At 31.7% G+C, this 25,972-nt stretch overlaps 1 protein-coding gene across 1 annotated transcript in view; it reads right to left on the reverse strand.

Moving 5' to 3' along the window:
- Window positions 1-3,422: 3,422 nt before the first annotated feature.
- Window positions 3,423-25,972, reverse strand: part of LOC143228714 (SWI/SNF-related matrix-associated actin-dependent regulator of chromatin subfamily A member 5-like) — a 38,880-nt gene continuing 16,330 nt past the window's right edge. The window contains 18 exon segments of the mRNA XM_076460004.1: window positions 3,423-3,673; window positions 8,054-8,170; window positions 8,532-8,744; window positions 16,775-16,909; window positions 17,061-17,177; window positions 17,866-17,991; window positions 18,103-18,216; window positions 19,068-19,178; window positions 20,743-20,865; window positions 21,359-21,507; window positions 22,362-22,494; window positions 22,729-22,881; window positions 23,301-23,512; window positions 24,805-24,848; window positions 24,850-24,891; window positions 24,893-24,937; window positions 25,023-25,132; window positions 25,508-25,576. Coding sequence (XP_076316119.1) covers window positions 3,605-3,673; window positions 8,054-8,170; window positions 8,532-8,744; window positions 16,775-16,909; window positions 17,061-17,177; window positions 17,866-17,991; window positions 18,103-18,216; window positions 19,068-19,178; window positions 20,743-20,865; window positions 21,359-21,507; window positions 22,362-22,494; window positions 22,729-22,881; window positions 23,301-23,512; window positions 24,805-24,848; window positions 24,850-24,891; window positions 24,893-24,937; window positions 25,023-25,132; window positions 25,508-25,576 — 2,082 coding nt within the window. The 3' untranslated portion in view covers window positions 3,423-3,604.

Genomic DNA, 25,972 nt, shown 5'->3' on the forward strand with positions numbered 1-25,972 from the left:
CACACAAACACATTAAAATTGGTATGGATGTTAAATAGGTCCATGCAAAACTACATACAAAATTTTCAGTTTTGTATTTTGCGGTTTTTATAGGCGGTTTTTTTTTTACCACTACTTCTCTCCTGTAGATGGATTTTTACTAAATTTAATGTGGAGGTTTGTTGAGTTGATGCAGGTATACGCGCAAATTTGCGATTTGCATTTTGTAGTGTTTGTTAGTTATGGGCATTTTTGCGTTAAGTTTGTTATCAATCGCGTAAGCTTATATTAAACGTTATTAGTGTACTAGGCCTAAACAGTTTCAGTGTTTATCTTGAAAAAATTGTTTGTGAACTTAGGCTTATAACTTGCGTCAAATTAAGCGTAGACGACTGAAAAATTGAAGAAATAAACTAATTCTCTGTCATTACATGGAGTTCACGTTACTTTAACCAAAATATTTAAAACAATCCGTTACAACAATGATATTTATGAGGTTTTGGAATTTTTATTAGTTTGTGTTTTGAATTCCACGCAAAGCCATATGAGGACTATCTGTGCTAGCCGTTCCTAATTTAGCATTGTAAGACTAGATGGAAGGAAGCTAGTAATTACCACCCACCGCTAACGAATAGTGGGATTAATTGTGACATTATAACGCCCCCACGGCTGAAAGGGCAAGTATCTTTGGTGTGACAGGGAATCGAACGCGTGACCCCAAAATTACGAGTCGTGTACCTTAACTACCTGGCCATGTTATTAATTTACCATACTGCAACTTAATGCAGGTGGGTGAATAATATTATGGTATCGCGCCTAATTTATTATTCAATGTTATATAACGGACCAACTGTTTAATGATTATATTATAAACCAGATTATAGCCCATTAAAGCCCTCCCACTGGCTCAGCGGTATGTTTGCGGACTTACAACGCTAAAAACCGGGTTTTAATACCTGTGGTAGGCAGAGCACAGATAGTCCATTGTGCATCTTTGTGCTTAATTCAAAACAACAAATATATCCCGTTAAAAATGGCACTTCAAATACTACCATACCCATCCAATTATATACCATTAACTCACATTTCATAACTAAGTGAAAAAAATAAATTTTGAGAAATCAAGCTTGACCCACAAAGATGTATAAAAATGCAGTCAAGGTCAAGGGGTCGAATGTCAGGATATTCTTTTATTCGACCAATGGCTTTTATTTCATGTTGCTTAGCAACAAATATGTCCATATAAATATAATAGTGCTATCTCTTATTTGTCCATGTAACCATTTGGCAGTTTATGGATAGATCACCAAATTTGGTATGCATATCCATCGGATCCAAGCAAATTTGCAGTTTCACATTTTGTTGTTTGTATGAATATCAAAACAAATCTCGTACAAGGAAGGAACTTTTCATTAATCATGAATTTACACAACTTCCGTCCCTTGGACGGATACTCCAACTAGTAACCTAAACTAGTAAAATGTTGGAAATAAGAGAAATTAGCTCACTTCAAAAAATAACATAAGTGCAAAATTAAACAGACATTTTTACTTTTATACACTTTGTTCTAGGTAATCCCACACTACGTTTTAACTTTAGGTTTATTACACCAATACTCACTACACTTACAAGGCTTAACGACATCTCTCCTCCGTCACTAAAATCGCTGTGGGCAGACAGTAATCGAACTACTCGGTTTGGTTTTTGGAATTTCGCACAAAGCTACTCGAGGGCTATCTGTGCTAGCCGTCCCTAATTTAGCAGTGTAAGACTAGAGGGAAGGCAGCTAGTCATCACCACCCACCGCCAACTCTTGTACCAACGAATAGTGGGATTGACCGTTACATTATGACGCCCCCACGACTGGGAGGGCGAGCATGTTTTGGCACGACCCTCGGATTACGAGTCGCACGCCTTACGCGCTAGGCCATGCCAGGCCACGAGCTACTCGACCCGGATAAATGCAATTTAGCTTTTACGACTACCGCTATTTCGTAAAATCAAACGAAATGCGACACATACTGGCATTTGAACAGGTTGTTTCTCTTCACCAAGATAAAATCGAAAATAATATTTGCGAGGTTGAGGCCTACAACAATATAACTTTTGTAACTGGACGTATTATTTTCTATTATCCTTTTGTTTTAACATAATTGAGTTTTCTGTAAATTATCCATGTGAAAATTTAATTATCATAATTTTTTTCAGAGGTTTTAAAAATTGTAGCATTTCTGTAACGTTTACAATGATTGGCAAACAAGTAACACTCGTAGATACTCCATATAGATATAAATGTATATAACCAAATTTTCAGTTATTTCTCTTGTTAGTGGTACAATTTTATCTGGAGAAGTTCGTTGCTCTAATGATGTCATAAATCCATTAACTATGTCCGACATCTCGTCAAGCATACGACAAATAAGTACGAATAAACAGCCAGTTCAAGATGCATTCATTGAGCAGTGACCGATAATTCAGTTCTGTTACATTTGTTCAACTACTTGATCGACTTTGTCATGAAATCAAACCCGAGACTCTCGAATTACGATTAGTTATTATTTTCGTGACAATTTAATCATAATTTTGATTGTTGGAATAATCAAAAACGGTAACAACTTGAAACATTGATTTCGATCAATCATTTTATTACATGTCATTTTTCAATGTCATTACTGCTAAACCTGACCAGTTATCCCAAGATAACATTTTGAATTCTCGTATTCAGTTGATATGTTTAGTTTTTATTTCGAGACATCACTTTGATATACGTTTAATCCCAGATCACTTCGACAATTAGCTGTTTCATTTCACGTGTGTAATGATAGATTCTCACAACCTAGAATTGTTTTATAGTATATTGTAACTTAGAAGAGAACAGTATAATTTATAATCCATTTTTAAACAACTTTTGTTTAACTTCCAACACTTAAGAATTTGATTCTCTTGCATTTGAAATTTCATGTTCAAAATACTTTTTTAAAAAATTTGTTTCAAACCACCTACAAAAGAAATTAGAGAAACTTTGGTAAAATAAATTCCTACCCAAACCTACTTATAATCAACATAGTTACAAAGTCTGAATAAACTCTGTATTTTCCAACTTCTTGTTACAGACTTTGGAGAATCTTTTTTTTTAAATAAATAAAGGTTTGGTTTGTTTTGAATTTCGCGCAGAGCTACACGAAGGCTATCTGTGCTAGCCGTCCCTAATTTATCAGTGTAATACTAGAGGGAAGGCAGCTAGTCATCACCACCCACTGCCAACTCTTGGGCTACTCTTTTACCAACGAACAGTGGGACTGACTGTCACATTATAAACACCCCCACAGCTGAAATGGCAAGCACGTTTGGTGTATTCGAACCCGCGACCCTTGGATAATGAGTGCCTTAACGACCTGCTCATGTTGAGTTAAATAAAGAAAGGACCAACAAAACACTTTCCTTTAATTATAAAATATTTATTAAGAGACCTACAGTTTATATATAACATACAGAGGTAACCTTGATTCTCACGATAAAGAGCACAACTGAGGCAAGTGAAAAGGAATGTCCTTTAACTGTACACAGGTCCAACTACTACACTTCTCTAGGTGGTTTTATTATAAATAAATTCACCAGCTTGTTTCTACTGTTTCTTCTTCTTGCGTCCTCGTCCGTCAGGAGTTCCATCAGCTTTACGTTTCTGGTTTGTTTGCTATAAGAATAAAAATAGTTTGTAGTGATTATTCTATAACAGTTTTTTCTTTGGAGTACAAGTTTAAAGTATTATGAAAGGACATTATAAGAAACAGTGACGACACAAATGTTTAACCTGTTTTATTTTGTAATTAGATGTAGTTGAACAATGTATTGTGTATTAAACCAGTGATCACTCTCACGTGGCTCGGGGTCAATATCTATTATTAACCCTTTCATCAGAGGTTGGGTGAAATCTACCCAGGTCGTAACCATAAAAGGTATCTATGACAGTAATTACACTATAATTTTTGATAATGTAAGCATATGTTCACAAAATATTGCAGGTTATTAGTAAACATTACACACAATATTAGGTTTTTAAATTACGTATTAAGACATTTTAAATATTTTCTCAGTTTTTAAGAATGTTGACAATATGCAGAGTAATTTTAATTTTAAAAATTCTTTCATGCATGAGAAATATTTCAAATTTCACATGTGAAATCTTTATAACTTCCAGATAATTTTGAATTTTTTTTAAAGTAAAAACTTTTATATTTTATCTGTTACTTTTAGTATTAAATCAAACTCCCTGCATGCTAGATAGATCTCGTAATTACCATACAAAATTAGGAAGTAAATATAATTTTTTTTTCTGAAATGAGTACAAATTATAACTCAGAAACAAATTTTAATCTGAACAGTTTAAATGTCATAGCATTACATACACACACATTATTTTGATTTTTTGGTTTTCATAAATACATTTGAATAGCCCAACAAATAACTTACCATATTGACACCACAGAAATCAATTATAAAGGGGGACACTGTGTTTTCAATTGATTATTGATGTTGTATATAGAATTAAGTGTATATAAAAAACTGTTTCCAAAATCGACACTTCAAGGGGGGAGGGGAGGGGGGAGATGAGGCACTATGATTTAGTACCAGTACCATAGTGATATCTCATCATATAGAAAAAGATTTTATTTTATATTCTAGCCTTTGAATATCAGTTATTTGAGTTCCTAATTTGTACAAAACTATGGACTATATTTTGATATCACAAACGTTTGAATCATTCAACATACCATGTGACAGAAAATAAATCAATGTTTAGGTGCATTTTTTAAATATTCACTTTTGAATTAAGAAATTAAATAATGTATAATGTAAACATTTGAATGACAGTCAACAAACGCGATGACACGACCTCTGGCATGCGATAATAGGGTTAATGCAACTGTGATAGCGCTAATGATGAACTAGCAGGAACATTATCAAGTGTTCTGGCATAACTGAAACATTATCAAGTGTTCTGGCATAACTGGAACATTATCAAGTGTTCTGGCATAACTGGAACATTATCAAGTGTTCTAGCATAACTGGAACATTATCAAGTGTTCTGGCATAACTGGAACATTATCAAGTGTTCTGGCATAACTGGAACATTATCAAGTGTTCTGGCATAACTGGAACATTATCAAGTGTGCTGGCATAACTGGAACATTATCAAGTGTGCTGGCATAACTGGAACATTATCAAGTGTTCTAGCATAACTGGAACATTATCAAGTGTTCTGGCATAACTGGAACATTATCAAGTGTTCTGGCATAACTGGAACATTATCAAGTGTTCTGGCATAACTGGAACATTATCAAGTGTGCTGGCATAACTGGAACATTATCAAGTGTTCTGGCATAACTGGAACATTATCAAGTGTTCTGGGATAACTGAAACATTATCAAGTGTTCTGGGATAACTGAAACATTATCAAGTGTTCTGGCAAGTGTTCTGGCATAACTGGAACATTATCAAGTGTTCTGGGATAACTGGAACATTATCAAGTGTTCTGGGATAACTGAAACATTATCAAGTGTTCTGGGATAACTGAAACATTATCAAGTGTTCTGGGATAACTGAAACATTATCAAGTGTTCTGGGATAACTGAAACATTATCAAGTGTTCTGGGATAACTGAAACATTATCAAGTGTTCTGGGATAACTGAAACATTATCAAGTGTTCTGGGATAACTGAAACATTATCAAGTGTTCTGGGATAACTGAAACATTATCAAGTGTTCTGGGATAACTGAAACATTATCAAGTGTTCTGGGATAACTGAAACATTATCAAGTGTTCTGGGATAACTGAAACATTATCAAGTGTTCTGGGATAACTGAAACATTATCAAGTGTTCTGGGATAACTGAAACATTATCAAGTGTTCTGGGATAACTGAAACATTATCAAGTGTTCTGGCATAACTGGAACATTATCAAGTGTTCTGGCATAACTGGAACATTATCAAGTGTTCTGGCATAACTGGAACATTATCAAGTGTTCTGGCATAACTGGAACATTATCAAGTGTTCTGGCATAACTGGAACATTATCAAGTGTTCTGGCATAACTGAAACATTATCAAGTGTTCTGGGATAACTGAAACATTATCAAGTGTTCTGGCATAACTGGAACATTATCAAGTGTTCTGGCATAACTGGAACATTATCAAGTGTTCTGGCATAACTGGAACATTATCAAGTGTTCTGGCATAACTGGAACATTATCAAGTGTTCTGGCATAACTGAAACATTATCAAGTGTTCTGGCATAACTGAAACATTATCAAGTGTTCTGGCATAACTGGAACATTATCAAGTGTTCTGGCATAACTGGAACATTATCAAGTGTTCTGGCATAACTGGAACATTATCAAGTGTTCTGGCATAACTGAAACATTATCAAGTGTTCTGGGATAACTGAAACATTATCAAGTGTTCTGGCATAACTGGAACATTATCAAGTGTTCTGGCATAACTGGAACATTATCAAGTGTTCTGGCATAACTGGAACATTATCAAGTGTTCTGGCATAACTGAAACATTATCAAGTGTTCTGGCATAACTGAAACATTATCAAGTGTTCTGGCATAACTGGAACATTATCAAGTGTTCTGGCATAACTGGAACATTATCAAGTGTTCTGGCATAACTGGAACATTATCAAGTGTTCTGGCATAACTGGAACATTATCAAGTGTTCTGGCATAACTGGAACATTATCAAGTGTTCTGGCATAACTGGAACATTATCAAGTGTTCTGGCATAACTGGAACATTATCAAGTGTTCTGGCATAACTGGAACATTATCAAGTGTTCTGGCATAACTGGAACATTATCAAGTGTTCTGGGATAACTGAAACATTATCAAGTGTTCTGGTATAACTGGAACATTATCAAGTGTTCTGGTATAACTGGAACATTATCAAGTGTTCTGGCATAACTGAAACATTATCAAGTGTTCTGGCATAACTGGAACATTATCAAGTGTTCTGGTATAACTGGAACATTATCAAGTGTTCTGGTATAACTGGAACATTATCAAGTGTTCTGGGATAACTGAAACATTATCAAGTGTTCTGGCATAACTGAAACATTATCAAGTGTTCTGGGATAACTGAAACATTATCAAGTGTTCTGGGATAACTGAAACATTATCAAGTGTTCTGGTATAACTGGAACATTATCAAGTGTTCTGGGATAACTGAAACATTATCAAGTGTTCTGGTATAACTGGAACATTATCAAGTGTTCTGGTATAACTGGAACATTATCAAGTGTTCTGGCATAACTGAAACATTATCAAGTGTTCTGGCATAACTGGAACATTATCAAGTGTTCTGGTATAACTGGAACATTATCAAGTGTTCTGGTATAACTGGAACATTATCAAGTGTTCTGGGATAATTGAAACATTATCAAGTGTTCTGGGATAACTGAAACATTATCAAGTGTTCTGGGATAACTGAAACATTATCAAGTGTTCTGGTATAACTGGAACATTATCAAGTGTTCTGGTATAACTGGAACATTATCAAGTGTTCTGGTATAACTGGAACATTATCAAGTGTTCTGGTATAACTGGAACATTATCAAGTGTTCTGGTATAACTGGAACATTATCAAGTGTTCTGGTATAACTGAATTACATACAAAATACTTAGTAATTTTGTTCTTCACAAATTATTCTATTATTTCCTGTTTACATAACATCTATAAAAATATAACTGCTGCTAAAGGTGGGGGTGACACAGGGGGAGGAAGAAACAGTTTAAACATGTACTAAATCCTGTCAACAGATGTTAACTAAATCCTGTCAACAGATATTAGAGGAAGCACAAAGTTCTCTTAGCTACTTCTTATCATTAATGTTCCAATCAGATGAATGATTCTAACTGTAACAAGGTTGTTTTGGTTACGGTTGGTTTTCATTTCAGAAGTCAATTTATAGAACATTTTGCAAAATGAAACTAAAATACAAGTAAAATGTAACTACTTCATACGAACTGAGATTTAAAAATGTCAAGCTCTTATTTTATCGTATTTAAGTTTTACCTTTGGTATTCCTGGTTTAGGTCCACGTTTTTTCCTTTCAACTTTTTCTTTCTCTTCCATTTCCTGGTTCTCTCTCTCTATCAGCGTGATTAGTGTGTTACACCTCCGCTGTAACTCCTGTGCAAAATGATAAACAGAAACTAGCAAGTTTAACCATTTATTATAAGGAGTTTAAAAACTCTACCTTGTAAAATTCAATGAACTGTTTTAAAAACCAGACAAATATTAAACCTTTTCTACATCTAGTTAAAACAGAAACTACGCACAACATATGAGAACCTCTTACTTTCTTCAAACTATTTGAGACAAATGTTAAAATAAACAGCATTACTACTGACTTGAATACACTACAAAACAAACATGTATACTGAAGCTTCAAACAGCAGCTAAATCTCTATAATGAATACTATTTTTATCATGCTAGAAGTGAACCAAAATAAAAACTAGTTTTCGTGACGAATGTCAGTATATCCCTTACCCCAGCCGTCCTGGACTTGATAAACCAATCAAATCGAAACTGAGGAGCCTGACGAATAGCAGCTCGCAGTTCATCGTAGACGTTTTCTTTATCAAAGCCCAACTTATGAAGCATGCACACCAGAAACCTGTCTTCTTCTTCAGTGTAGTTCTTTCCTTTGTTAGTACCGTACGCTATTCTAAGTTGGTGAAACGGTGCCCTATAACGAACCATCTACGATGGAAAAACACAAAGTTCATATCTCCTTCCCATCCAGTTATTTTAAAACACAAAGTTCATATCTCCTTCCCATCCAGTTATTTTATAACACAAAGTTCATATCTCCTTCCCATCCAGTTATTTTAAAACACAAAGTTCATATCTCCTTCCCATCCAGTTATTTTAAAACACAAAGTTCATATCTCCTTCCCATCCAGTTATTTTAAAACACAAAGTTCATATCTCCTTCCCATCCAGTTATTTTAAAACACAAAGTTCATATCTCCTTCCCATCCAGTTATTTTAAAACACAAAGTTCATATCTCCTTCCCATCCAGTTATTTTAAAACACAAAGTTCATATCTCCTTCCCATCCAGTTATTTTATAACACAAAGTTCATATCTCCTTCCCATCCAGTTATTTTAAAACACAAAGTTCATATCTCCTTCCCATCCAGTTATTTTATAACACAAAGTTCATATCTCCTTCCCATCCAGTTATTTTAAAACACAAAGTTCATATCTCCTTCCCATCCAGTTATTTTAAAACACAAAGTTCATATCTCCTTCCCATCCAGTTATTTTAAAACACAAAGTTCATATCTCCTTCCCATCCAGTTATTTTAAAACACAAAGTTCATATCTCCTTCCCATCCAGTTATTTTAAAACACAAAGTTCATATCTCCTTCCCATCCAGTTATTTTAAAACACAAAGTTCATATCTCCTTCCCATCCAGTTATTTTAAAACACAAAGTTCATATCTCCTTCCCATCCAGTTATTTTATAACACAAAGTTCATATCTCCTTCCCATCCAGTTATAACATTCATGCCCAGCATCCTTGTTATTATATAAAATAATACATGCAACTTAAGACTGATCTAGTAACCATTTTGAACTCACTACTTTCCACACTTTAACACAATTTGTGTATCTTTGAAAAATGGGGCAGACCTTCAGTGAATGTTACAAGAATTTCGTACAAACACACACAAACAAAGAATATTGAATGATGTATTTTCCATGAAAACATATACACATATATATATATAATATATTTACATATTCTAGTTCTGAGTGCTAAGTGATGACCACATAAAGATAAAATTACTTTTGTCTCGGAAATCTTAGCTTTTGTTTTCCTCGTCTCTAACACCTCTTCAGTAAATTTCAAATTTTTTCTCTGTAAAGCTTTATATTTCAACTGTTATTATCTTAACCCTAGATTAACAAGGTTGGTCAGTTTGACTGATTTCACACACAATCTAAATTACGTTCCCCCATTTCTAGAATGACTTCCAACTAGAATATGAAACTACACTTGTTTATCCTGAGTAGTTTCACATTCATAACACTATACATTATGAAACTACACTTGTTTATCCTGAGTAGTTTCACATTCATAACACTATACATTATGAAACTACACTTGTTTATCCTGAGTAGTTTCACATTCATAACACTATACATTATGAAACTACACTTGTTTATCCTGAGTAGTTTCACATTCATAACACTATACATTCAGTCATACTTCAATCTTATTTGTGTCATTGTAAGTTGTAAATAACTTCACATGCAGCATGTTACAATATCAAATTACATTACACACAATGTCCTAACTGGTGAACCTCACAACATGTTACAATATCAAATTACATTACACACAATGTCCTAACTGGTGTACCTCACAACATGTTACAATATCAAATTACATTACACACAAGGTCCTAACTGGTGAACCTCACAACATGTTACAATATCAAATTACATTACACATAAGGTCCTAACTGGTGAACCTCACAACATGTTACAATATCAAATTACATTACACATAAGGTCCTAACTGGTGTACCTCACAACATATTACAATATCAAATTACATTACACATAAGGTCATAACTGGTGAACCTCACAACATGTTACAATATCAAATTGCATTACACATAAGGTCCTAACTGGTGTACCTCACAACATGTTACAATATCAAATTGCATTACACACAAGGTCTGAACTGGTGTACCTCACAACATGTTACAATATCAAATTACATTACACATAAGGTCCTAACTGATGTACCTCACAACATGTTACAATATCAAATTACATTACACATAAGGTCCTAACTGGTGTACCTCACAACATGTTACAATATCAAATTACATTACACATAAGGTCCTAACTGGTGAACCTCACAACATGTTACAATATCAAATTACATTACACATAAGGTCCTAACTGGTGAACCTCACAACATGTTACAATATCAAATTACATTACACATAAGGTCCTAACTGGTGAACCTCACAACATGTTACAATATCAAATTACATTACACACAAGGTCCTAACTGGTGTACCTCACAACATGTTACAATATCAAATTACATTACACATAAGGTCTGAACTGGTGAACCTCACAACATGTTACAATATCAAATTACATTACACATAAGGTCCTAACTGGTGAACCTCACAACATTTACTGAACAACATAAGTTTCTTGTTTCTACATTTTAGTTAATAAATAAGAACACACACAAATAATAATGTGTCTATTAATTTACTGATAATGACCCTTAACCCCACCTTTTTATACTAATGGTACTACTGCACTGAATATTTTTTTAAGTGATCAAGTAATGCACTAAAGAACACAGAATAATAGTGTGTTAAAAGCAGGCAACGTGTTGTAAATCTTACAATTTCCTGGCTTTCTAACTGTTCAAAACCAGCAGTTCTAAACTTGTTGACATGTTTCCCATGGAAATAAAGTTTGGATTTCATGAGATCAACAATTATCTTTATAGAACAAACAATTAATACACCACTTGACATTAAAATTTCAGTTTTCTATGAGTTATAAATAATATTGTATTAAATGTCATAGAAACATTAACAAATCATGAAAGAAAGAATGTGACAAGATAGGTTTGGTTTTCTATTTGTAACCAAATATGAATGTTATGCTTTACTTGAAGGATGATAGTATTATAACAAGTAATTTACATTCTACACCAAATATGAATGTTATGCTTTACTTGAAAGATGATAGTATTATAACAAGTAATTTACATTCTACACCAAATATGAATGTTATGCGTTACTTGAAGGATGATAGTATTATAACAAGTAATTTACATTCTACACCAAATATGAATGTTATGCTTTACTTGAAAGATGATAGTATTATAACAAGTAATTTACATTCTACACCAAATATGAATGTTATGCTTTACTTGAAAGATGATAGTATTATAACAAGTAATTTACATTCTACACCAAATATGAATGTTATGCTTTACTTGAAGGATGATAGTATTATAACAAGTAATTTACATTCTACACCAAATATGAATGTTATGCTTTACTTGAAGGATGATAGTATTATAACAAGTAATTTACATTCTACACCAAATATGAATGTTATGCGTTACTTGAAGGATGATAGTATTATAACAAGTAATTTACATTCTACACCAAATATGAATGTTATGCTTTACTTGAAGGATGATAGTATTATAACAAGTAATTTACATTCTACACCAAATATGAATGTTATGCTTTACTTGAAGGATGATAGTATTATAACAAGTAATTTACATTCTACACCAAATATGAATGTTATGCTTTACTTGAAAGATGATAGTATTATAACAAGTAATTTACATTCTACACCAAATATGAATGTTATGCTTTACTTGAAAGATGATAGTATTATAACAAGTAATTTACATTCTACACCAAATATGAATGTTATGCTTTACTTGAAAGATGATAGTATTATAACAAGTAATTTACATTCTACACCAAATATGAATGTTATGCTTTACTTGAAGGATGATAGTATTATAACAAGTAATTTACATTCTACACCAAATATGAATGTTATGCTTTACTTGAAGGATGATAGTATTATAACAAGTAATTTACATTCTACACCAAATATGAATGTTATGCTTTACTTGAAGGATGATAGTATTATAACAAGTAATTTACATTCTACATCAAATATGAATGTTATGCTTTACTTGAAGGATGATAGTATTATAACAAGTAATTTACATTCTACACCAAATATGAATGTTATGCTTTACTTGAAAGATGATAGTATTATAACAAGTAATTTACATTCTACACCAAATATGAATGTTATGCTTTACTTGAAGGATGATAGTATTATAATAAGTAATTTACATTCTACACCAAATATGAATGTTATGCTTTACTTGAAGGATGATAGTATTATAACAAGTAATTTACATTCTACACCAAATATGAATGTTATGCTTTACTTGAAAGATGATATTATAACAAGTAATTTACATTCTACACCAAATATGAATGTTATGCTTTACTTGAAGGATGATAGTATTATAACAAGTAATTTACATTCTACACCAAATATGAATGTTATGCTTTACTTGAAAGATGATATTATAACAAGTAATTTACATTCTACACCAAATATGAATGTTATGCTTTACTTGAAGGATGATAGTATTATAACAAGTAATTTACATTCTACATCAAATATGAATGTTATGCTTTACTTGAAGGATGATAGTATTATAACAAGTAATTTACATTCTACACCAAATATGAATGTTATGCTTTACTTGAAAGATGATAGTATTATAACAAGTAATTTACATTCTACACCAAATATGAATGTTATGCTTTACTTGAAAGATGATAGTATTATAATAAGTAATTTACATTCTACACCAAATATGAATGTTATGCTTTACTTGAAGGATGATAGTATTATAACAAGTAATTTACATTCTACACCAAATATGAATGTTATGCTTTACTTGAAAGATGATATTATAACAAGTAATTTACATTCTACACCAAATATGAATGTTATGCTTTACTTGAAGGATGATAGTATTATAACAAGTAATTTACATTCTACACCAAATATGAATGTTATGCTTTACTTGAAAGATGATAGTATTATAACAAGTAATTTACATTCTACACCAAATATGAATGTTATGCTTTACTTGAAAGATGATATTATAACAAGTAATTTACATTCTACACCAAATATGAATGTTATGCTTTACTTGAAGGATGATAGTATTATAACAAGTAATTTACATTCTACACCAAATATGAATGTTATGCTTTACTTGAAAGATGATATTATAATAAGTAATTTACATTCTACACCAAATATGAATGTTATGCTTTACTTGAAAGATGATAGTATTATAATAAGTAATTTACATTCTACACCAAATATGAATGTTATGCTTTACTTGAAAGATGATAGTATTATAATAAGTAATTTACATTCTACACCAAATATGAATGTTATGCTTTACTTGAAAGATGATAGTATTATAATAAGTAATTTACATTCTACACCAAATATGAATGTTATGCTTTACTTGAAGGATGATAGTATTATAACAAGTAATTTACATTCTACACCAAATATGAATGTTATGCTTTACTTGAAGGATGATAGTATTATAACAAGTAATTTACATTCTACACCAAATATGAATGTTATGCTTTACTTGAAAGATGATATTATAACAAGTAATTTACATTCTACACCAAATATGAATGTTATGCTTTACTTGAAGGATGATAGTATTATAACAAGTAATTTACATTCTACATCAAATATGAATGTTATGCTTTACTTGAAAGATGATATTATTATAACAAGTAATTTACATTCTACACCAAATATGAATGTTATGCTTTACTTGAAAGATGATATTATAACAAGTAATTTACATTCTACACCAAATATGAATGTTATGCTTTACTTGAAAGATGATAGTATTATAACAAGTAATTTACATTCTACACCAAATATGAATGTTATGCTTTACTTGAAAGATGATAGTATTATAACAAGTAATTTACATTCTACACCAAATATGAATGTTATGCTTTACTTGAAGGATGATAGTATTATAACAAGTAATTTACATTCTACACCAAATATGAATGTTATGCTTTACTTGAAAGATGATAGTATTATAACAAGTAATTTACATTCTACACCAAATATGAATGTTATGCTTTACTTGAAAGATGATAGTATTATAACAAGTAATTTACATTCTACACCAAATATGAATGTTATGCTTTACTTGAAAGATGATAGTATTATAACAAGTAATTTACATTCTACACCAAATATGAATGTTATGCTTTACTTGAAGGATGATAGTATTATAACAAGTAATTTACATTCTACACCAAATATGAATGTTATGCTTTACTTGAAGGATGATAGTATTATAACAAGTAATTTACATTCTACACCAAATATGAATGTTATGCTTTACTTGAAGGATGATAGTATTATAACAAGTAATTTACATTCTACACCAAATATGAATGTTATGCTTTACTTGAAGGATGATAGTATTATAACAAGTAATTTACATTCTACACCAAATATGAATGTTATGCTTTACTTGAAAGATGATAGTATTATAACAAGTAATTTACATTCTACACCAAATATGAATGTTATGCTTTACTTGAAGGATGATAGTATTATAACAAGTAATTTACATTCTACACCAAATATGAATGTTATGCTTTACTTGAAGGATGATAGTATTATAACAAGTAATTTACATTCTACACCAAATATGAATGTTATGCTTTACTTGAAAGATGATATTATAACAAGTAATTTACATTCTACACCAAATATGAATGTTATGCTTTACTTGAAGGATGATAGTATTATAACAAGTAATTTACATTCTACACCAAATATGAATGTTATGCTTTACTTGAAAGATGATAGTATTATAACAAGTAATTTACATTCTACACCAAATATGAATGTTATGCTTTACTTGAAAGATGATAGTATTATAACAAGTAATTTACATTCTACACCAAATATGAATGTTATGAAGATGATAGTATTATAACAAGTAATTTACATTCTACACCAAATATGAATGTTATGCTTTACTTGAAAGATGATAGTATTATAACAAGTAATTTACATTCTACACCAAATATGAATGTTATGCTTTACTTGAAGGATGATAGTATTATAACAAGTAATTTACATTCTACACCAAATATGAATGTTATGCTTTACTTGAAAGATGATAGTATTATAACAAGTAATTTACATTCTACACCAAATATGAATGTTATGCTTTACTTGAAGGATGATAGTATTATAACAAGTAATTTACATTCTACACCAAATATGAATGTTATGCTTTACTTGAAAGATGATAGTATTATAACAAGTAATTTACATTCTACACCAAATATGAATGTTATGCTTTACTTGAAGGATGATAGTATTATAACAAGTAATTTACATTCTACATCAAATATGAATGTTATGCTTTACTTGAAGGATGATATTATTATAACAAGTAATTTACATTCTACACCAAATATGAATGTTATGCTTTACTTGAAGGATGATATTATTATAACAAGTAATTTACATTCTACACCAAATATGAATGTTATGCTTTACTTGAAGGATGATAGTATTATAACAAGTAATTTACATTCTACACCAAATATGAATGTTATGCTTTACTTGAAAGATGATAGTATTATAACAAGTAATTTACATTCTACACCAAATATGAATGTTATGCTTTACTTGAAAGATGATAGTATTATAACAAGTAATTTACATTCTACATCAAATTTCATATTTTTAAAGGAGCTGTAAGTGAATTAGCGAAGAAAGGGTGGGGGATACAGAGGAAATGTCGCAGTTGTCAGGGGTGGGGATACAGAGGAAATGTCACAGTTCTCACTTTATGTGAAATTTCAGACTTTTTAAGTACAAGCAGAACTTTAAAAACTTATAATACAATTGAAGTATAAACTATTAGCTAAGTTTGTATAATATAATTACTGGCATATCAAGATAAGAAAGTAGCACAGTTAACATTTCAATGTAACTCACTACAACCTCAGGACATGAAGAAAAAGTTGTTACTGGAGACATTTAAAAAGAACAGATTTCTACTGATCTTAAATTCTAACTTGTAAAAAGTGACAGAAGTTCTAACCTTGGCATCCAGAGCTTTCTTGATACTGGCTCGTCTCTGAATACGGGCTTCTCCTCTCTCAATCTGGGCCATGATCCTCTCAATGTCTTGCAACTCATGACATCTTTCCCAAAACACTGCAGAATACTCCATGACCTAAATAAGTGAAATATTTGTTATACATTACTTTTATTTATAACTAAAAAAGGAAAACAGTTAAGTAGCTGACAAAAGATCTGGTATAATACAAACACTATTTCAAATGGTACCAGGATATAATGAACTCCACAAAGAAACGATCAGATACCTCCTCTGGAGATTTCCCTTCCACCTCCCGGGACACGTTTTCAATGTCATCTCTTCCATATTTCTCATTAGCTTTCACAAACTGATTGAAATCTCTTCTACTCCAGTTTGTAAATCCCTGAATGAAGAATTATGTTCATGATGTCACGAAATATTAAAAATAACAAAACACATGTGGTTAATTATAGACATACATGCTATAAAACTACCTCATATTAACATTCATCATTATTTCAATAATTTACCACACGATGCATCTACTACATTTTATGTACAGAGTCAACAGTTTTGTAATTAAAGATTTTTCTAAAAATTATTTGCTGTTAAGTACATTTATTTCGGCAAAGATACCTCCGTCATAAGTACATTTATTTTGACGAAGATACCTCCATCAAAAGTACATTTATTTTGACAAAGATACCTCCGTCAAAAGTACATTTATTTTGACAAAGATACCTCCGTCAAAAGTACATTTATTTTGACAAAGATACCTCAGTCAAAAGTACATTTATTTTGACAAAGATACCTCCGTCAAAAGTACATTTATTTTGGCAAAGATACCTCCGTCAAAAGTACATTTATTTTGGCAAAGATACCACCGTCAAAAGTACATTTATTTTGGCAAAGATAGCACCGTCAAAAGTACATTTATTTTGGCAAAGATACCACCGTCAAAAGTACATTTATTTTGGCAAAGATACCTCCATCATAAGTACATTTATTTTGGCAAAGATACCTCCGTCATAAGTACATTTATTTTGGCAAAGATACCTCCGTCATAAGTACATTTATTTTGGCAAAGATACCTCCGTCAAAAGTTTTTCTTTTTCAGCAATTTCTTCTTCCGTTAGAGGTTCAGCTTCGTCAATCTTTAGCTGTTCGTCTTGCTGGACTCTGTCAGCGTCGGCACCTAGTTCTGGATTCTGTGGAACCTATTAATCATTGGTAAAGAGGAAAAATATTGAAATTATAACGTAAATTACAACAGAAGTCTCACAAGAGAAATAATATTAGCAATGAATACAATTGAAAAGAAATATTACCTTATATCCAATAGTCTTCCTGAAATAATAGATCTCCTTATCCAAAAGTTCAAATAACCTAGGTGGGAAGAACTGAAAGTCTTGGATGTTGGGTTGTTTGGGAGGTCGAGGAGCCTACATGAAAATTAATTTGAGAAAAAGATAAGTTCTATCTGTCCAGTTTTATTTTGAGATATCAACACCTTGTAGCCTAAAACCACATTTAAAATACATAATAAATGCAAAATTACATGTGTATGTTAGTTTTAAACTGAGACCATGCAAAAATATTTAAAAAGAATTAGTACAATATATCAAAACCTAAAAACAAATATTAAAGAAACAAAGACTATAACACATCAGGAAAACCTGCAAGACATTCAACCCTTATTTTGTTACCCAGATGTCCTATACCCTTTTACCTACCAGCTTGTTCACAAGCAGTAGAAAAACAATAAAAAAAATTACTTATAAAAATTAGAAAACATTTTTCAGACAAAACTGACATCTCAATCGCTGCAGAATCTTATAATTATCCAATCACAGTTTTTTATTAAAAAGAACTTGGATTGGAAATGACTTATCTATTAATATAGAAGTTAGGCCCCACTGAAAATGGCCACACAGAATGTAAATTACCACAAAAATGAACAATCATTTTAAGTCTCATTTTGAAAATGAAAACAAAGAAATTCAATTGGAATCCCAGTGATAGTTTTATAATTCTAAGAAACTATGAGTAAAATGAGTGTGTTACAATCAAACTACATCTGCTGTACCAGCACAACACTGATGATGCTTTTCATTCAACACCAAGTTTCATAAAATATCAAGGTACGAACTAACCTAAGCAAGTGAACTTACAGTTATTATAAGTTTTATTTAAGTTTCTTACAAATTTGTTTTTCAGATTAAGCACTGATAACCAGAAAATTACCTTTAGCACTAAACATTATGAACAAATACTAAAAGTTTATGAATTGTACCTTGGGAGCTTTTGGTTCACTAACTCGTAACGCTTCTCTAAAATAAGCATCAACAGCATAGTTCGCTTTCCTCTCTCGTTTAGGAGGCTCGATCCAGTGCATTCCACTAGCCTACGTTAGGGAGAAATACATAATTTATTCAGTATAAAAAATATCTAATTTGGATCATGCGTAATAAAGTCTCATGGTCTGAAATAAAAAACAAAATTATGTGAATTGTGTAACAGTTAACTGTTACTCGCATCAGTCTCGTTTTAACTGGTACTGTTACTTGTACCAGTCTCGTTTTAAGTAGTACTGTTACTTGCATCAGTCTCGTTTTAAGTAGTACTGTTACTTGCATCAGTCTCGTTTTAAGTGGTACTGTTACTTGCATCAGTCTCGTTTTAACTAGTACTGTTACTTATATCAGTCTCGTTACTTGTACAAACATTATTTCAAGCTGGTACAAACATGTGGCACAGACTATCCATTCAAATATACATCACTGAAAAACAACAAATTTTTAAGTTAGCATTTAACTGACACTAATACCAAGTTTCTTTGTTAAAAATGTCCAGAGTCAATATCCACTACATGTTAATGTAATTAACTATCTCACAACTAGTTTTACCTTCACATAATATCACAAGCTTTCAATAATCTGCAGACAAAAAAATGTGAATTTTTAATAAAGTATTTCTACTAAATATTTCTCTATGAAGATGAGTAGTAAACATGTTGACTGCTCCAGGTGAAAATTACGTTAACTCTCTCAGAGAGAGCTCGGTCAATCTGACATTATCACCACTTTGTAGTCTTCGTGTTTAGAGATTTAACACTTAACTTTCAACATAGTGTTGCTGCATTTATTTTCCCTCTGAAACATATATTATCATTTCATTTATTATTACCTAATCTAAAAATATCTTTATTTAATAAACAAAGAAATACCCGATCCTATTTTCTCTTGCTGTCAATAACACTTTACTTATTTTTATGCTAACCACAGTGAAACATTAAACAATTTTTAGTTAAATAAATAATGCACCAAAGAACAGACTAACATACAAAAAAAATTAAATATCCCCTCACTCTCACAAAGTTTCTGGCTCTCTGACAATGTGAGAACTGTTATAAATTCACCCAAGTTAACTGTTAATTTTCCCATAAGAATGAGGATTGTGAAACTGACTTATCTGGAAATAAACATTAATGAAAATCAAAACAAAACATTCTCTGTATAGAAAACAATGCAGTGTAAGTAGAATATATACAATATGGCATTGGACACATTAAAATTTCAACTTTCTTTGGTTATAAATATTATAGCATTAAATTTCAGGGCAAGAAAAAAGGTGTAAAAATTTGAAACATAAATATTATGTTAAGCCTAAACAATGACAACATTATAAGTTACATTATTCTTACTTCATGGAGGGGTGGGGTAAACAAGTTGGAGACGGGGGTGAATAGTGGGAAAATGTCAAAAGTTTCCAGAAGTTCAGGATTTAAAAAAAAACCCTTATAAAACTTAGTTTATTTATTAAGTTGTTTAAAGAAAATAAATTTTTATACAAAAACAGTTTAGTTAAAGTTTAAATGTAAATTACTAAAACTTAGTGACACACAGAAAAAGATATCCATAGTAAAAGTGTTAATTTTGGTTAAAATGTTAAATAATTTATTTAAATACCTTTTGTTTTTCTCTGTAATCTTCACCTTCAAACTTGTAAACACTTTCACCTGGTGTGTCAAGAGTGAAGTTTCTCAGAGAGCTCTCTCCAAGGGATTCTAACTTTTTCTGTAAAGCTTCTGTCTAGCAGGAGAAATAAGAAAAGACATCTCAGGAAGATGGCTGACAAACAAAATAATTAACATTTGAATAGATCATTTTGAAAGTTACAGTCAGTTTTGAAGCACATCTCAGGAAGATGGCTGACAAACAAAATAATTAACATTTGAATAGATCATTTTGAAAGTTACAGTCAGTGTTGAAGCACATCTCAGGAAGATGGCTGACAAACAAAATAATTAACATTTGAATAGATCATTTTGAAAGTTACAGTCAGTGTTGAAGCACATCTCAGGAAGATGGCTGACAAACAAAATAATTAACATTTGAATAGATCATTTTGAAAGTTACAGTCAGTGTTGAAGCACATCTCAGGAAGATGGCTGACAAACAAAATAATTAACATTTGAATAGATTATTTTGAAAGTTATAAACAAATTTACATTTTTTTAAATTTAATACTGAGTCATTTTTCAATTTAAAAACAATGTCTCACTTTTATTGACTATTTATATACCTTTTGTTCTCCCTTCTCAAGGATAGCATCAACATCTTCATCAGTTATTTCACTATCTTTTGATGCAAATATATGGTTTGCACCATGCCGAATCATTCCTAACATTTCATCTTTCCCCAGTTTATTTCCTTGGCTGTCTACTAATCGTCCTACAAGTGAAATCACAAGAACTTACAGAACTGAAAAGTTTACAACAATGTAATCTACTCTATAACTTAAAAGGTCATTAGGAAAACTAACTGAGAATTATTACTAAACATTTATACAGGTCTTTTATTATAAACAAGATAACAAATAAATCATGCGTGTCAAATTCATCCACTTTACTGAAGGTTCACAAAAAACTGTTTATTCAACCATAAGTTGCTGGATTTAGGTAAATAACAGATTATAAACAACAAATCTTTCATGTATACCTATTTCTTAACAGTTACCGTCTACTCAGTTAAATATTACATTTCAAAATACTTTACTCACTACTGTTTGTATCCACTTTATCAAATTTGTCTTACTGTTGTCTTAATGAATGACTGCAGTGTATGAAAGATTTCTTTATCCACTAACAACATAACTGTAAATATTTAGTAGGCCGTTTGTTGAGTTTTGCACAAACCGATAATACGAGCATATCCCACAGTCATCCCTAATTTCAACGTGATAGACTACAGTGAAGGCAGCTAGTCAACTCACCCACTAGCCTACTCTTATGACAATAAGACATATTTACATATCCAGATCATAAAAAAACAATATTTTTAGTCAGTAACAGACTACGAGCTATAGTTTAACATTAAGTAAAAACGTTAGCTAACAAAAACCACAATCCCTAGGGCCGAATGACATTTTCTACTTAATCCATAACAATACTTTGTTGAGAAATTTTAATGCAAGATTTGCTGAACAAATATACTGGACACAAGACAATACCATGCTAAATAATATCTACACAACCCGTGACAATACCCTATTAAACAACAGTAACCAGACAATAAACGGTTTTTACCTTGTTGAATAACAACAGTGTCTAAACGAAGCTTGATTTCAGCACGTTCGACAATTCTTTCTTCTACCGTGTTCTCTGTTATCATACGGAAAACCCGAACAGTTTTCTCTTGACCTATTCTGTGTGCCCGATCCTAGATACATAAAAAATTCAGGGTTACTTCCAAAGTACAGCTTATACAAATATTAGTTCATCCAGTAAAAAAAACAAAACAGAAAAGGCATAACACAGCAAGTCCCACCCATGTCAATACACAACTTTTTTAGATTTAATAATCTTATCATTATCCAATTCTCATTAAACTTCATGGTTGGTTTAGTAAACACAAGATACTTTAGCCATAAGTCATAAGAGGAATACGACCTACCATAGCCTGTAAATCAACTTGAGGGTTCCAGTCCGAGTCATACAGAATAACCACATCAGCAGTAGCAAGGTTAATACCCAGGCCACCTGCTCGAGTACTTAACATGAACAGAAACTTCTCGCTTTCAGGTTTATTAAACTCGCCTATTTGAATCTGAAAAACAAGATTTACTTAAATACCTAGAGGTATTTGCTGATAAATGAAACTGTTAGCCATCTTATGCATGTAAAGCACTAAAACTCAGGACATAAAAATTCCAAATATAAAATTACTTTTATTGTACATCATCAGACATTCTCTTGTGTTTGCCAGGTGCTCATACGTGTTTTACATTTCAATTTGGACAAGTCTATCTAGATAACAAAAGGAACTGTCCTGTACTTACATCTATATCTTCATGGGGCTAACCATCCAGTCCTCAATATACATTACTCAAACAAACCTACCTAGATAACCAGATGTCTTGTACTTACTCTCTTCCCTCTAAGGATGGGGAGTCCAGTATGTCAAGCAGAGTAAATGCAACTCAAACTTACCTACACAATGCCAGGTAACATCTCACACTTACATACCTCTCTATCTTCATGTGGGGTCTGTCCATCTAGACGACAATACATATAACCTCGCCACAGACAGTAGTCCTCAAGAATGTCCAACATTCGTGTCATCTGTGAGAAAATGAGAACGCGAGATCCCTGTTCCCGTAACCTTGGAAGTAACTTGTCAAGAATAACAAGCTTTCCACAGTTGTACACCAGGTGTTCATCTGTAGTGTAAGGTGGCCCTGTAACATAGGTTTAATATACACATGATTCGCAGAAGTAAACTGTGTCTTCCTAAATGTTCAACTTGTCCATACAGGTATTGGAAATTAAGCTATAACTCTCTGGAATTAATAAATCCTAGCATATTTGTTAATTATGGTTATTTTTTGTTGAATTTTACACAAAACTGCTTATTAGCACAGAAAGAGTAGATGGAAGGTGGCTAGAAAACACCTGCCTTTAGCTTCACGGCTACTCAACAAACAGTGGGACTAACTGTCACACTATAATTACGACACTTTTACCAATGAAAAGACCATGCCACTGAAAAAGACATGAATTATCAAAAACAAGTTAGCAGCTAATGTAATGTAATGAAAAACGACTAAACATCCTGTTGTCAGTTACCGAAAAGATAAAAAAACCAGTCAAAACAACACAGGTAGAAATAATAATTAATCAACTGAACATATTACAAAGAAAATAAAGAAATGTAACTTGGAATAATCACTTAATGTAACTGAAACAATTACATCAGGAAAAGACTTGCATGGTTATCGTAAAAATGACTGGAAAACAAAAACACTACAAACTGTACAAGTATTCAAGAGAAGAAATTTCTCCAAATCCAAGAAGTGAAGTTCAATTTACTAATAATTATAATTATGTTTTAACATAATGAAGGGGAACACGTGGGTGTGGAAGATGAAGGGGAACACGTGGGTGTGGAAGAAATGGTGACTGGAGAAAATAACATGTAGGGTATGAACAAAAATCAAATCAATTCAAAAAAGTGAACTAATGTTTAAAGAGTTATACATATAATTTACTAACATAGATCAAATGTCTTTATGGAGCCATAAAACACTGTGCTATGCCATAAACATACAAATATTGAACTAAAACCAGAGATAAACAGTAAATAAAACTATTCACCTAACCAATACTGCATGCATGGAAGAAATTACAATATTTGGGTCAGAAACCCATGTAGTTAAAATATGGTAAACCTCAAATATGAACTGCAGATTTGAGAGGCTTGAAAGTTCAGGTGGTAGCACATGGTTACAATTAATTGAAAAGTAGAACTTACTGTCACGCTCATAACATACCTACAATAAAAAGTAGAGAAATGTTCTTGGAAGGAAAGCATCTCGATGACCCAGTCCAAGGAGTCTAATGAGTTTTAAGATGTGTAAATGAAAAGATATATTTTTATAATCAAAAACAATAATACAGAAACTTTCTGGAATAAAACAAATCTGGTTCAGCCCCATCACAAATAGAAGTTTTCATAAACAAACAAACAAACCTGGTTCAGCCCCATCAAACAGATACGGATGATTACAACACTCCAAGTTGCATCAGAATGTTTAAAAGTCGCATCTTGTCAACTTTCCGCACCATTCACCACATCAATGTCTTTCATCAATACTCTTGTGTACCTATTATAAAACATTAAGGTTACATGACTTGCAACAGGGTGGATAAGAAAAAGAAATTACGCTTTCCTCATGATGTTCAACTTACCATTCTCTCTGCATTTTGCTCAGACCAACATAGATTTTAACTTCTTTCTTGGGTGGCAGTTTTTTTTCCACTTCCGACTTCAGTCGACGTAACAAGAAGGGTCTTAGTACCTGAGAAAAACAAATTTACTAAATGTCCAGTATTCTGAAATGTCTTAATTTTTAAAACCATTATAACAACGTAAGATAAACTCAGATTTCTTTAATGTTACTTTCATTAACAACATTGACTAGAATATTTAATACACAGATTGTTGTGAAACATTAGCTAATATAACTTTTTAGTAATAACACTAACAATCACATGAGTAAGCAACTGACAAAACATTGCATTTAAAACTCTACAAGTTTATTTAATTATATTCATTACTTGTTTAACTTTACTGTAAATGTATGGCCTCGATATGGTTGGAAGTTCACATTACTAACGGATACAGAGACAATTAATATAGAATTACAGGAAGATATTTCAGAGATAAAACTTACAGCATGTAATCTTTCAACAAGACTAAGGTCCCCCAAGCAGTTGTTTGTATTAAACCACGCATCGAAGTCCTATAAAGATCATACATCACACTGATTTATCTTACATTACAAATATAACTCAAAATAATACTATACAAAAATACATCAAAATCAGGTTTTCTTCTCAAATAGTTTTGTTTGTATAATTCCTAAGTTTCATTCTCCAAACTATGAGTATAAAAACAAATTCGGGATCTATCCTTGTGGACTGCCAACTTTTGTTCTTTTCTAACAAACTATGTTATTACACAACATAAAACATGACTAAATATTTTGAATTGGTGTAGACTACAGTTATCTGAGAGAATGTGTCAAAGTGCATTATTAACCCCTTTAGCTGCAGAACGTGTCTGTAAAATGACAAGTAAACTCATGCACACACCATATGGTGCACTCTCATTTCTTTCAAGCAACAGTCCACAGAAC

This window comes from Tachypleus tridentatus, chromosome 10 (genome assembly GCF_004210375.1).
Source record: "Tachypleus tridentatus isolate NWPU-2018 chromosome 10, ASM421037v1, whole genome shotgun sequence".
Taxonomy (NCBI): Eukaryota; Metazoa; Arthropoda; class Merostomata; order Xiphosura; family Limulidae; genus Tachypleus; species Tachypleus tridentatus.